General features: G+C 40.9%; 2 protein-coding genes across 4 annotated transcripts in view; one reads left to right on the top strand and one right to left on the bottom strand.

Annotated features, from left to right (window-relative positions):
- The window catches only part of RSU1 (Ras suppressor protein 1), a 249,259-nt gene that overhangs the window by 16,621 nt on the left and 218,595 nt on the right, over positions 1–14,043 (bottom strand). The gene's annotated exons all lie outside the window — the stretch shown is intronic.
- Positions 1–14,043, top strand: part of PTER (phosphotriesterase related) — a 144,187-nt gene that overhangs the window by 94,748 nt on the left and 35,396 nt on the right. Inside the window, exons 5-6 of one of the 3 annotated variants that reach the window (XR_005355279.1) lie at positions 5,675–5,848; positions 5,989–6,435. The exons of 1 other annotated variant lie outside the window; for it this stretch is intronic. Coding sequence is in view for 1 of the 2 variants with exons in the window: in XM_038530002.1 (XP_038385930.1) it covers positions 5,675–5,729 (55 nt within the window). In the remaining variant the exon portion in view is untranslated. Of the gene's footprint in view, positions 1–5,674; positions 6,436–14,043 lie in introns of those variants that run through there. One more of the 3 variants, XM_038530002.1, reaches the window with a different exon arrangement.

The raw sequence follows: 14,043 nt of genomic DNA, 5'->3' as shown, positions 1-14,043 counted from the left end.
GGCTCTGCAGGTTATGCACAGTGACTGTGGGGCTGCCCATGGGCCATGTGCACACTTGGACATGGTCCAGTCAGAGTCCACTCTTTGGGAAGGAACACTTGGAGTATCTGTGACCATGACAGGCTTGTCCACCATGCCTTACTTTTACATCCTGTTCACTTGAGTCTTGGTTGCCACTGAGGCTCTTCTTTAAGGGCTCACAGTCTGAAATGGTTTATGAGGGTTGGACAGAAGCTTAAGATCACAACGATAATCTCGTTACTGGTTGTTTTCATATCTATTAACTTTATTTAATTTACTTTGTGAGCTGTATTTCATTTGCACATAGCTAGTATACATGAAACCCAATCTTGTTTAAAACTTCAAATAGATCTTAACTTGGATGTAACATCTTGAGGGTAATTTTTCAATATATCTCTTAACTGGTAAGTAGAAGCCTGATAGCAAATATAAGAATATGACAGTAAATACATGGTTCAAACACTTCAGGTAAATAATGTTTTAAGAAGCTGACAGTGGAAACTGACTTATCTGTTTCCCTTGCCACGTAAGTGAGGGCATGACGTTGGCTCACGTGATGTGAGGAAAAGGCAGCTTTCAGCAACGGTGAGCATAACTCTTTGTCCCTCCACAGCTCTTTCAACTGAAGAAGGACACACTGTCATTACACCTCAGATAAATGCCTCTGTCCCAGTCCCTCGGCTTCATCTGAAGGTGGGTAAGGGAGGAAAAAGTGTCTCCTGAACAACAAATCCTGAGGGTTCTAAAGATCATCTCAAAGAACCTCATTTATTTTCCAGCAAGTCCTCATAAACCCAAGGGCTACACGGATCTCAGTAAAAAAGAAAGTTACTGTACAAGCCAAAGCATTGGGATAAAAAAATTATAAAAACATTTAGTCATTAAAAAACATTAGATAGTACTTTATAGATATATAAATATCTCATAGAAAATCTTCTTGGTTATTGGAAAGGAAAGAAGTGCCAAACCTGAAAATGGCAGCTTCCACCAAATGCGTGAACAGGGAACTTGTTTCTCACAGTCTTTGTGAATCCTGTTTTCACTGGGAAAAGGCTGTCCTGTTTCTCCTTTCACTACACACTTAGCAGCTCTGCAGCCAGATTTCTTTCAGAGGAATGAGGGGAGATTGGTGAGAAGTGAAGTATGAGTTTTCCAGACATTTGGTTGGCACCATGCTTTTTTACAATGGGTGATATTGCTTTGTACTTCCCCAGAACCCCAAATCATCTATTTAAAAAGAAAGGATGACAAAGACAGCAATCAAATGGGGTCCCCCCCCGCAAAAGCATACCGGTAACAAGCAGTTGTTTTACATTTTAATTTGATCTTTGATAGCTGAACTTTGATCTCAAAGGTCTGTGTTCATTTTCTTAAAAACAGCTCATATCAACTAGGAATCATGTTTTTGCCTCCTTCTTTCTTTCCTGTTCAGCCTGGATCCCTCTGGCACGCATTTTTTTCTATTTCCCTTGGCTCGGATGACAACATATGCCAGCTTCAGTGTTTCCTCCATACTTCCTGGTTGTCAAAAGCCATGTTGGTAGACAGCGTCTTTGAACATCAGCGTGCTGTTAAGGGAAAGGTTTGCTGAAGGCAAAAAGGAAGCTCCCTCTGCCGGTTGTGAGCTGCCTCTGCAGACAGAAACATCTGAAGAGCCATTAAGAGGCTGGCTCCTTCACCTGGCCTGGCCATGAAAGCCTTCCCCACAATGGAGGTGAAGGGCATCAGAGAATCAGGGACCTCAGAGAGCCCACCAGGCAAATGCTGAGGTGGGTCCCTCTGAGGATTCTCTCTGAGGTCTTACATGGAAAACCTGGGATCGTGGATGGAGCTAATTATTAGCTTCAGAACTCTGAAAGGGACAGATGGCAGATCTACCCTGAAATAGCTTTTTTGGAAAAGTAACACATGGTAAATTGCATTAATTGTAATAATCGCTTTTTGCGCCTTGATAAAAACTGGCAAAGACCTTCAAAGATCTTCTAATCATGGCAAATTAGCACAGCTCCCCTTCGCAGCGACGGAGCTCGAGTGCTATGGCTTTGGTTGCTGCTCAGAGGCTGTGGGGTAGAACAGGGCATGGGGATTTCTGGCTCAGGAAAGACATGGGCAGGTGAGGCCCTGGATGGACGCAAGCTACAGAACGATCTCGTCTCATCTGGGGCCAGGTGGTTGGTATTTCGTGTAGGCACAAATGTGGTTAATTTAATAGTCATGGCACATGTTGATTTGGAGAAGTTGCTCCCTTTGCATCTACTGAAGGAGAGGGTTATGTTGGTGTCACAGCTTCCCTCCTTTCAAACCCAAGTGGAAGAGGGGAGGATGGTGGAAGGCAAGATTTTCCTACGGCCCATCTGTATTTTCTGTTATTGAACCGCCCATGTAACTTAATGTCTATTATTTAGCAAAAGCTTTCCCGTTTCCTCCTTTCTATGTCTTCCATGAAGACTTTTATGTCTTTGCTGTATTGCTGCTCCATAAGTAAGCTGAGTCAAACTTCTGCTTTGTGCATGGAATTAGTCGACAACTTCGGGGATTTTCCATCATTTTAATCTCCCAAGAGGATCTCTTTTTTCTTCATTCACTCCTTACAAATACAAGAAACCTTTATGGAGAATGCACGGAGTTCCTCATAAGGAACTCCACCAGTATGGGCCACTTTATTTATTTATTTTTAAAATTTTTTATTTATTTATGATAGTCATATAGAGAGAAAGAGAGAGAGGCAGAGACACAGGCAGAGGGAGAAGCAGGCTCCATGCACCGGGAGCCTGACGTGGGATTCGATCCCGGGTCTCCAGGATCGCGCCCTGGGCCAAAGGCAGGCGCCAAACCTCTCTGCGCCACCCAGGGATCCCTTTCTTTTTTTTTTAATTTTTTATTTAAGTATGGGCCACTTTAATGGCCTGTGGGATACAAAGGTTACTTACGGCTGAGATTTTGTGTTCTACATATTATTTAGAGGTCTTTTTTTTTTTTTAGATTTTGTTTATTTATTTGTGAGAGAGAGAGAGGTAGAGAGAGAGCGCACAAGTAGGCAGAGTGGCAGGCAGAGGGAGAGGGAGAAGCAGGCTCCTCACTGAGCAGAGAGCCTGGTGTGGGGCCCGATCCTGGGACCCTGGGATCATGATCTGAGCTGAAAGCAGCTGCTTAACGAACTGAACCACCCAGGTGCCCCACTGAAGAATTTTTTTAATGTCTTCTTTAATGCTCACTGCGACCCTGTGAGGCTATTATCATCATCCCTGTTTTGCCAGTGAGAAACCCGAAGCCCAGACTTATGAAGTGATTTTCTCAAAGTCACAGCTCATAAATGGCAGAGCTGATGCTTGAAACCAGGCTGTCCACCTGCAGAACCCGGGTTCTTCGTGGTCTATACTTTGAATGACTAGGATTCTGATGATGGGAGGGGGCAAACTGGGAAGCAAAACAATTTTCATCCAGGATGTCAACAGCCCTACTCTATGTATGCAAACTTTTTTAGGGCAGGGGTCAGCATACTTCCTGTCACTGATTTAGATAATGCATATGTAGGCCTGGAGGGCCATATAGTCCCTGTTGGGACAATTCAAGTCCACTTTTGGGGCAAGAAAGCAGCTGTAGACAATATGTAAATAAGTGGGGTGGCTGTGCTCCAATAAATCTTGATGAAAACAGTGACAGGCTGGATTTGAAACACAGGAGCATGGCTTGTCAACGTCCCTGCTCTATGTTAGGGGATTACGAAGATCAAGTACCAACGCCACCCACACATAAGAGGTAGACATGTGAATCAAGCCTTGGCTGTCAGGCAACAAAAGAGAAAGGCATGCCCAGCAGGTAGATACATGTCTGGAACTGGGCGAATCTGTGGGAAAATGGATACTTGGGAAAGATGTCAAATTGTGAGGGACAAGGTGTGTAAGACAATGGTGAAGAACAAGTTTGGGAAGGAGGATCTGAGCCTCTGTTGACAGTTTATTGCCAAATAACGGCTTTCTAAGGTGTGGGTGGTTGACTTTATAGTTTTGGTGGTTTTCTTTGTTTTGTTTTGTTTTGTTTTGTTTTGTTTTACTCTGTGAACGACATGTTTCTTTTCCCTGATACAACCTGGGATATTTTCCTTTTAAATGGTAGCATGGAAAATGTCTTCGTGTGCGATTTTTATCAGCAAGAGAGGAAGAGGAAAAATCATAGAGAGTCTACCATCTAGAGGGAGGAACGCATGGTCCAAGAAACACGGCATTCCAGAGATGCTGGACTGACACATTCCGGGAGATACCCACATAGGCGATGAGGACAGATTTTTGTCTTTTGTAAAACCCTATGGGTCTAATTTTGCCAGTAGTCAAGACGGATGTTTTAGCGTTGAGACATGAGAAATCTTTGAAACACCAACGGCATAACAAGAATGCTGCAGGGAAACAAAGTTGATTCCATCCGTTTGCTTGGGCTGTAAGTCAGCTAAAGTTGCTTATGACAGCTTGCTGATGAAACATGATTTATAATGTTCACAGACACTTGTCCAAGTTATTAAGTTTATTAGAATTACTGCATAGGCCTGAAAGCTGTTGAGTATGGTGTTGGATTCTAGTCTCTAAAATCAAATGATCTTCCCGGGAGTATATCTGGGACAGCTCCTCACAGCAGCTGGGTCTCTCTGTGGGAGAAAAAAAGTGGGGGCTGGAGGAGAGATCAGTTTCCATTGAAACGTGGGTATGTCTGCTATATGCAATCAGGGGATTCCCTTGATTTTAAGATTCCCCATCTGGGAGAAATAACTTAAAGTTTCAACTGAAGCCCTGAGTTAATTAGATGATATTCCTAAATCAGGTATCAAGTCAAGATGCAAGTTTTTCCAAAAGAGGAAACCAAAAAGTATTACATGATTTTTAAGCCCCTACCCATATCTAAGGAATAAAAGGGGATAAAGGAGAGCTGTTAGGGTGCCTTCATGAAGCCTCACTTCCCCACACCCACCCCAGGGGAGCAGGGGGGAGGGGCTATGCCTTGTAGTTTAAGCCTAGTGGGGCTTCATCAGGAACCCCCTCCCTTCCCCCATAACTAGAATGACTTGGTGGGCTCCAATGGACTGGTATCTGGCTCCGACTCCTAAAGACTGGGAAGCAGGCTGTCTTGCTGAAGGAAGGTGGCTGAGCTGGGAATCACCCTGCCTGTGAGTTTATCAGAGAGAAAGATCCACCAGTGTCTCATAGGCTGGAAATGGGTTGTGTGGGAGACAGATGACAGGTGATGGTCTTAATCCAGCCTAAGACGGCCACTTGGCAGGTGAAGGGATTTGTGTGGAAAGAGGGTCGAGGTGAATCCAGATTCACAGAGGGTGAGGAAAGAGCCTCAGAGACCAGTGGGAAGAGAGATTCATTCTCCCTCATCAAGGGATTATGATGGGACAGCCCTGAAGATACCTCCAAAGAACCCACAGAAGCATCCTTAAGAAGGTGTTCGATATCTGCCAGGCCCAGAGAGCATGATGTCAGCTGTGATAGCCCCAAATAAGGACTCTCCTACCCACCTTTCACCCTCACTTTGTGGCCCTCTCTCCCCTCTGCTCCAATAGTGGGGTATTAAAGTGTGCACTTAGCAACAAAGGGGAGAGGAGATTAGAGTCAGGTGACAGAGCAGAACCCCATCACACCATCTTTCTCAATGGCAGCTTCTGGACTCCACTGGCCCTAAGTTGGGATAAGAAGGCCAAATATCAACTCTGACCACCTTTAATGTACTGACTTCTACTGGAACCTGGACATTGGCATCACTATATTGACATGGGGTGTTATGACCTAAGAGCGTTGAGACGTCATGAGGTCTGCTAACACTTTCATCCAAGGTAAGCAATTAAGGAGCCTCACTAGGGAAATTTAAGCAAAGGGCAGATAAAGTTGCTTTGATTTTGCATTTGTGCTGGTCCTGGGTCTGGCTGCCCCCAGGTCCTTTTTATTTTTTTTCCCCTTCTTCTACTTTGTTCAGTATTTTAGAATTCCAAGATGGCCCTCAAATCTCCAACCACTGGTATAGACACTCTGTACAATCTCCTCTCCCTGAATGGGAACGGATTTGGTTCTGTAGTAAGAGAATCTGCCTTAGTGGATGGGAGGGAGGCTCTCTTGCTGGCCTGAAAGAAGAAAACTACCATGCTGGGAGGGCCAGATGGCTAGGGCTTGAGTGCGACTTCAAGGGGCCTTTTTAAACTTCAAAGTGGATGAGAAAACCAGTCCTACAACCACAGGAGACTAATTCTGTCAACAACCTGAGTGAGTCTGGAAGAGGACCAGAGCCTCACATAAGACCACAGCCCCGGTCAACACCTTGATTTCAATATGGGAGATCCTGAGTGGAAGACCCCGCTAACCCATGCCTGGACTCTTACCCAGGGAAAGGATGATGTAATAAATATATGTTGTTTTAAGCTTCTAAGTTTATTGTAATATCTTACACAGATATAGAAAATTTACATAAGAGAGAAGAGAGGTATGCTTCTGGGAAGCTGGTTGCCCAGGCTCCCATGTCAGCTGGGCTCTGGCAGGGTTCAGTCAGTGAGAAGGGCTGCAGAGAGAGGGAGGTGCCAGGTGAGGGGAGGGGCAGGAAACCAGAGTGTTTCCGCTGCCTCTCCGCCCTGGTAGCCCTCTGGGGTAGTCACTGATGGCCTTAGAGGTTCCAGCTGCCATCAGGTGACCAGTCAGATAAGACCTGTCTTCGCCCTCCCACATCACCCCCTCTTTCTTTTCCTTTCTAATGTTAGAGATGTCAAAAACTGCTATCAGCAAGATGGAGAAGAGAAGTAGAAAAATCAAAGAGTGGGAATAGAGGAAAAGCTCATTACACTTTCCCTGGGCTGCAGGCTCCAATACTTCCACCTCTTCTCACTGCCCCTCCTGTCTCCCGATGTTGCCATTCTCTGGCTCCCCTCACCATGTGTACACCACCCCACATCTCAGCGACTCCACACTCGGTGAACATACTCCCCTGCCTCAAAGTCCCTCTTTCTAAGAGACTCAAATGGTTTTGATGCCTGATTAGACCCTGACTGATATAGCATCCCATAAGTCATGCCTGTCTGTCTATATACCCATCCACCCATCCATCCTTGTATATAGGTATATATGTACATATACATATGGAAATACGTATGCATACACGTCAACTTTTTTGGTAGAAGAATGTGCCAAAGTGGATTCAGTGGTCTATCACCAAATGCTTTTGGGTTGGTAAGAAACTTCAAAAAACAATATACTTGCTTGCATTTAGTAAAATAACTTGTTGAAGGCTTTCACAGATAGATCTTTGACCTCACTGGGAATCTCAAGTCTCGCCTTGCTGACTAATCTATGACATCACTAATCTTTGGGCATCCCCAGCCTTCCTGTACTAGAAGGGTGGCCAATTCTAGAGATTCGGGAGAAAAATTCTACCTCCCCCTTCTCCCCAACCATCTTCTCCTGCCTTCAGTATGAACTTGCAGCACTGGTCTAAACCCACAAAGCCCAGAATCTACAAGCACTAAACCAAGGATCCCCGGGGTATCCTGGTCATTCAAAAACATATTACATGTAAAGTCAAATAAAATGTTTCAGAAACCTACTTGTTTGGTCATGTTGGCAAATCTTGCTATAAATTAAGAGATACTTCCTCAAAGCAGTGACTTCTTAGACCATTATTAAAATTTCAACTTTCTTGCCCTTTTTGTGGCATGCCAGTTATGGCTTACATTTAAACCAAAACAAAACAAAACCCACCAACCAAACAACCAAAAACTTCAGGAGAGGAAGGGACACTCAGATGCAAAGGCTCAGTGATGGAACAGAAGTGAAGCTGCTGCATCATCCCATCAGCTAACATTTTCACATTCACTGAAAGGCTAGTCAGTGGCCTGGACCGTGGATTAACGCTCCACATGGGCTCTCAGCTTCTCAGAGGTAAAACTGTTGCATGAATGCTGACTCAATCACTAGACCTACCCAGATGTCTCCCCCATCAGTAGCCTAAAGGTGGCATTAGACAGAGAAGGAAAGAATGATTTATGTGATCTAACTCCTAATGGAGGATCAGTGTAGCCATCTCCTCATGTGCACATTTCATTTTACACTGCCTGGCCTACCCAGTGCTGCTCGGGAGAATCACTAGCACCAGTGTGTCAATCGGTTTTGCCATTACCCACCTTGGGCCATGAAGAGATGCCCACATGACATGTTTGGTTACAAATCAACAGGGAGTGCAGAGCATTTGCCTTGTGACCTTTGATTTTGAATTCACAGTGATGCTCTGGACAGGAAAACTAACAACAATGGGTTCAAACGGGAGATGATTGTTTCTGCAGGATGCTTTTGTTGCCTTTTTGACAAATTCTTGTATCTGGAGCCAAGCTATGGCTGCAAATGATAAATGAGCGGAGTTCCGACATGACTGTTGGTTGACATTTTCGTTTACGTTAATGAGTAAGAGGAAAGTGAAACAACGGAGAAGACATATGTTGGAATTTCACTCATTTGTCAATGACATGAGTGAATTCTTTGCTGAATCAGGTAATAATTCTTGAATACTAGAATATTGCCTCAATTTTTTGTGCTACACAGTGGAACAGCTATGAACTCAACAAACGTTTAATCTGTGGGGATACTGTTTCTGCATCACTTAATCTTAAATCTAGAAAAATCAACAACACCATAAATTTAGTGCACACCTGTAGTGCTCACCAATTTCTGTGGTGTAAATCTCGGTATATAACCCTCAAGTGTCCATTGCTAAGCTGGAAGCCTGAGGAGGGCAAGACAGATCGTCATCTGCTATGCTTATTGATGTTTCCCCAGGACTTTGCACAGTTCATGGCATATGACAGATTCTCAAAAGAGACTCACTGAAAGAATAAGTAAGTCTTCTCTGCCTTCCTTATTGTGAAATAAAGAGAAAACCGAAGCTCCTCACATTTGGGGAGTTATTTTATTAAAATTCCTTGTGTTAAAAAGTTTCTGGTTATTCTTTGTTCACAATTTGTGACAGATCTCGCAATCGCAACAGAAGCTCAAGGGTACCTTCTGATACCTTTACCTTCCTGGGTCAAGAACAGGGATGGTTGAAGGAAGGAAGTGAGTCTGAAAATCCAAATCACATTCCTGCTCCTTTGCATGAGAACTTCGGTAATGAGGAAGAGATTAGTGATCTACTCTAACTTTGCCTTCTTCTTTTTCTTCATTATCTGTATCAGTTATAGTTTTTCTTTCCCCCTTACTATCTCTATTCTGGTCCTAAAACATCTTCAGGTGTTTTCTGAAATACTACTCTGCTAGTAAAGCCTAGTAATGAATTATTATATATATATTTTTTCCTCTAAAATACTCTATATACTATATACATTTACTTATTCATTTTCTGCTTCCCCCCACACCAGAATGTAAGTTCTGTAAGGATAGGGATTTTTTAAAAATTTTGGTCTGTTTTACTTATTGCTATATCTTCAACTTCTCAATATTTGTTAAATAAATGAACACTATATCGAGCACCATTTTGAGCTATAAAACTGCTAGGAAATATGTCACCACTATCATAAGACAGGTATGATTCATACCCTTAAAATTTATATTGTCTAGAAAGACCTATTAAACAAAAATCACACAATGAATCAATTACTTATAATTTTATGTACTTTGAAGGAAAAGTGCAGGGGTATATTCAAGTTACGGAAGGCTTCACTTAAAAGACACTGATATTTAGGCTAAGGGCATTTGATCAACCCAGTGGTCATGAAGAATAGAATCCACAAGCTATGAGAAAGCATGCATTAACTTAGGGCATGCAGTGCTAGAGTTCTTCTTGAACAAAGTTGCTTGCTGGCAAGATTCAGCCAGGTGTGAATTAATAAAAATTAAACCTTTAGAAATAAGAAACATACAGTGGGAGAACTAGCCATGAGCACTGAGTCTATTTAGATAAAGGACTAAAAATAAATATAAATATACTGGGAATTATGGTTATGACCACAATGTAGGTATAAAACAGTGAGATAGCCACAAAAATAGGAAGAAGAGGGAAAAATCATAGGAAGAAGTGTTAGTTCTAATTCCCTCATCTTTTGTAGCAAGGTGTAAGCAGATTCTGTTAAAATCAAAATATGTAGTTAAAAAAATCATAATGTGTTGTTTTTTTCCTTGAGTTTTGAGGGATCTTTCTACATCCTGAATACAAGTCTTTTATCAGTTATGTGCTTTGCAAAATCTCTTTTCCTAGCCTGGGGCTTGTATTTTTACTCTCTGTTAACAATGTCTTTGGAAGGCCACAAGTTCTACGTCTTCATAAAATTCAACTTATCATTGTAACAGCTTCAACTTGGAAAAAGAAACCTAAGTGCCCAGCCACAGGCAGCCATCAACAAACTGTGGTATATACATCCCAGGGAATACTATGCTGCAATAATACTATGCTGAGGTACGTAGCAAGCAACACAGAGGAATCTTAGAGTAATTACGCTGAGTGAAAGAAGGCAGACAAAAGAGAATACAGGCTATTTGCACTTAAAGAAGACTCTAGAAAATTCAAACTTATTTATGTGAGAGAAAACAGACCCCTTTGCCTGGGGGAGGGAGACAGAGAGGGTGAAGGGAAAGGATGGTGAGGGGGTGCGCAGAATCTACAGGGGTGAAGGGTATGAACACTATTGCGAGTATGGCCATGCTTTACTGGGTGTGTATATACATGCAACATTCCAAGTTGTACACTTTAAGTATATGCAGATTATTGTGTGTAAATTCTACCTCAATAAAGTTGTTACAAAACAATGCTTCCACTGGTATTTTGCGTTTTTATTAACTTCAGAGCAGTTTTCTAGGAAGTCATATTAGTTATAGCAAAAAACCTTTATCTGAAGTTTAACTCTTCTTTCAGTTTCCTTTCAGTTTCTCTTTATTTTTTTTATAAAGCCACACAAATGTAAAACTTTAAGATTTTATTTGATTATAATTTTTTTAAGTCATCTCTACACCGTGTGGCTCTAACTTACAAACTTGAGATCAGGAGTCACATGCTCCACTGACTGAGCCTGCCAAGTGCTCCAAAAGTAACCTTTTAACTTAAGATACTATGTACAATATAATATAATCCCATTTTAATGAAGTTTTAAGAAATCTATCCTGTCATTCATATAATAATACACATGAAGTACATTTTACTTGTGTGTGTACATGTATTTTATTATGTATAATATATAAGGATATGTATGTGTGTGTGTGTATATATATATATATATACACTTACAAAAATATATATTTGTATATGTGTGTTTATATATATTAATAAGGTTTGAAATAAGGTTAAACATGAAAGTTCTTAGCAGTGGGTTAATTTTAAAAAATATTTTGAACTCCAAATTATATTTTGAACTTCACTTGCATTTATTTCAGGCATGTATACTTTTTAGTAAACATACATAGTTGTTATGGTTATGAAGAGGAAAGGGGGTAAGGAGAGAGGTAGGAAAGGGGTCAGTTGGACAGGAGGAAGAACGTGTGATGCCAATGGGAAGACTCCAAGGAATAGCCAGGTAGTTGAGAAAACAAACAAACAAACAAACACAGGAACACAAAATGGAGCATGAGGGTGTGGCCAGAGATGAGATGAGGACAGAGAGAGATCCTGATTATGTAGGATCTTGCAGGCTGCTTCAAGGATTGAGGACTTTATCCAAGTTTGAAACAGGGAAGTATGCTGAGATTTGTAAAATGAAAGGATCACTCCTTTAAAAATCTACCCAGTGGCTGCTGTTTTACAGAGGATTAGTGATAGAATATAATCATTGCTAGCAAACTTTAATTTAAAAGAAAAAAAAAAAGCCAGAACATATCAGGAGTTTCGCCTGAAATGAGGTGAATTTTTTCAGTCCATTTGACTGGTCTATGCAGTCAGTGTTTCCTTCCTGACTGGCATCTGTGGCTCTGAAGTGGGTTCTGGTTTTTGCTTTTGGTTCTACCACCATCAGACAGAATCAAAAAGGTGTTTTCCTGCATGATAGAAAAATCAGTCTTTGATTCGTTATAAAAGGTGAGCTCCTCATTTAAGACTGGCAGAGAGAGAGAGAGAGATTGAGAGAGAGAGAGAAGGGAGGGGAAGGGGTAGAGTGCAGGGAGGAAGAGGAGAAGAAAGGGAGGAAGAAAGAACGGCAAAACTCAGTAACAGTTGATGGAACACATAAGGATGTTGAAGGCAGAAAAAGAGAGAGAGAGAAAAAGAAAATGAAAGAAGAAAGGGTGTGAGGGTGGAGAAAGAAAAGAAACAAAATAAAATGCAAAGAATCCATACCAGCAGATGTGGGTTGATCCCTTCAGGCCCTGGCCTTGCTGTAATTATTTAGCTCAGTGGGTTTGGGTGCCAGGAGGTGGACCCCAAAGAGCTTGGATCAGACCCATCACTGTGATCAATTAGTTTCACTGCATTCCCTGCTCTGCCTCAGACACTTTTCTTCACCTCGGGTCATGTACTTCACTTTTTCACACCTCAGATTATTTTTCTATAAAATGGGAGCAGCAGTATTTTTTTCTACCTCACAGAATTGCTTAAAAAATTTGTATAACTTATTTGAAGGAAACCAGAATGTCAATATTTAAAATAGAATTCTCGATTCAGAGCTAATGTTTTGGCTTTTCTCAGTTTGTCAATAAACAGAGAGTCACTAAGGGACTACTTTTGTGTTTGAAAAGCTCTACTTGAAATTCAAAGCTGTGGAGGAGACAAGAGTAGGTGTTAAAAAGAGTCCCTTTTCATCAAAATTCACAACTTTTGGTCTTCAAGTGACAATGTTAAGAAATGAAAAAGCAAGCCACACACTGCAGGAAATATTTGTCAGATACACACACACACAGGACAAAGGACTATATCTAAAAATATATATAAACAGCTTTTTTAAGATGAACAACCCGATTTTAAAAAGTAAGCTAAAGATATGAACAGAACTTAACAAGATATATGCACGGCTAATAAGCCCATGAAATGATGCTCAACATTATTAGTCATCACTCACAATTAGATATCACTACATACCCATTATAATAACCCAAATTAAGAAGACCTGACAATAACAAGTGTTGGCAAATCTATGGAACAACTGGCGGTAGGGATATAAAATTGTTCAGTGCCTTTTGAAAACAGTTTGACAGTTTCTTATGACGTTAAATAAGCACTTATTATGCATCCTACCATATTACTACTGCATCTTTTTAAGATGTAAAACTTTTCTTTATCTTTAGATGACATGATCTCCAGTATAGGAAATCCTATAGTCTACAAAAAAGTCACTAGATCTAATAAGTGAGCGTAACTACTATTGTACATTTACCCAAGAGAAATAAAAAAACATATGTTCACACAAAGACTTACTCATGAATGTATAAAGCAGTTTCATTTATAATAACCAAAAGTAGAAACAAACTAAATATTCATCATCCAGTGAATGGAAAATGGATACGCACATGTGCTACTTTCACATAATGGAATACTAATAAACAAACAAACAAGTAATGAATCCTGATACATGCAACAACGTGGATGAATTTCAAAAGCAGTATATCGAGTGAAAGAAGTCAGACACAAAATATGAGACTCTGTAAGATTAGATTTATATAAAACTTTAAAAAAGACAAATCCGATCTATAGTAACAGAAAATAGTTTAGCAGTTACCTAAGGCTGAAGAGGAAGAGGGATGACTGGGAGGAGACAAAAGAGAACTTTTGGGGTGATGAAAATATCCCAAATATCCCATACCTTGATTATGGCAGTGGTTACATCAGTATATAAATTTGTCAAAACTTATTGAAATGTATTCTGAAAATGGGTGCATTTTACACATATAAAGTATACCTCAAAAACTGATTAACTTTCTAAAGACAAGTAATGAAGAATCCTTACACCAAAGGGCTTGTAGTCTAAGAAGCACTCTATCCTTAGGGCACTTTATTTCAAATTATACCAATTTGAGGAGGGGGAGAATTTTCAAGTAAGGGATCTTAAAGCCTGTTCTAATATTAACATACTTTCTATATTAA

The sequence above is a fragment of the Canis lupus genome, chromosome 2 (assembly GCF_011100685.1).
Source record: "Canis lupus familiaris isolate Mischka breed German Shepherd chromosome 2, alternate assembly UU_Cfam_GSD_1.0, whole genome shotgun sequence".
Classification (NCBI taxonomy): domain Eukaryota; kingdom Metazoa; phylum Chordata; class Mammalia; order Carnivora; family Canidae; genus Canis; species Canis lupus.
This window is presented reverse-complemented; position numbering and strand designations above follow the sequence as displayed.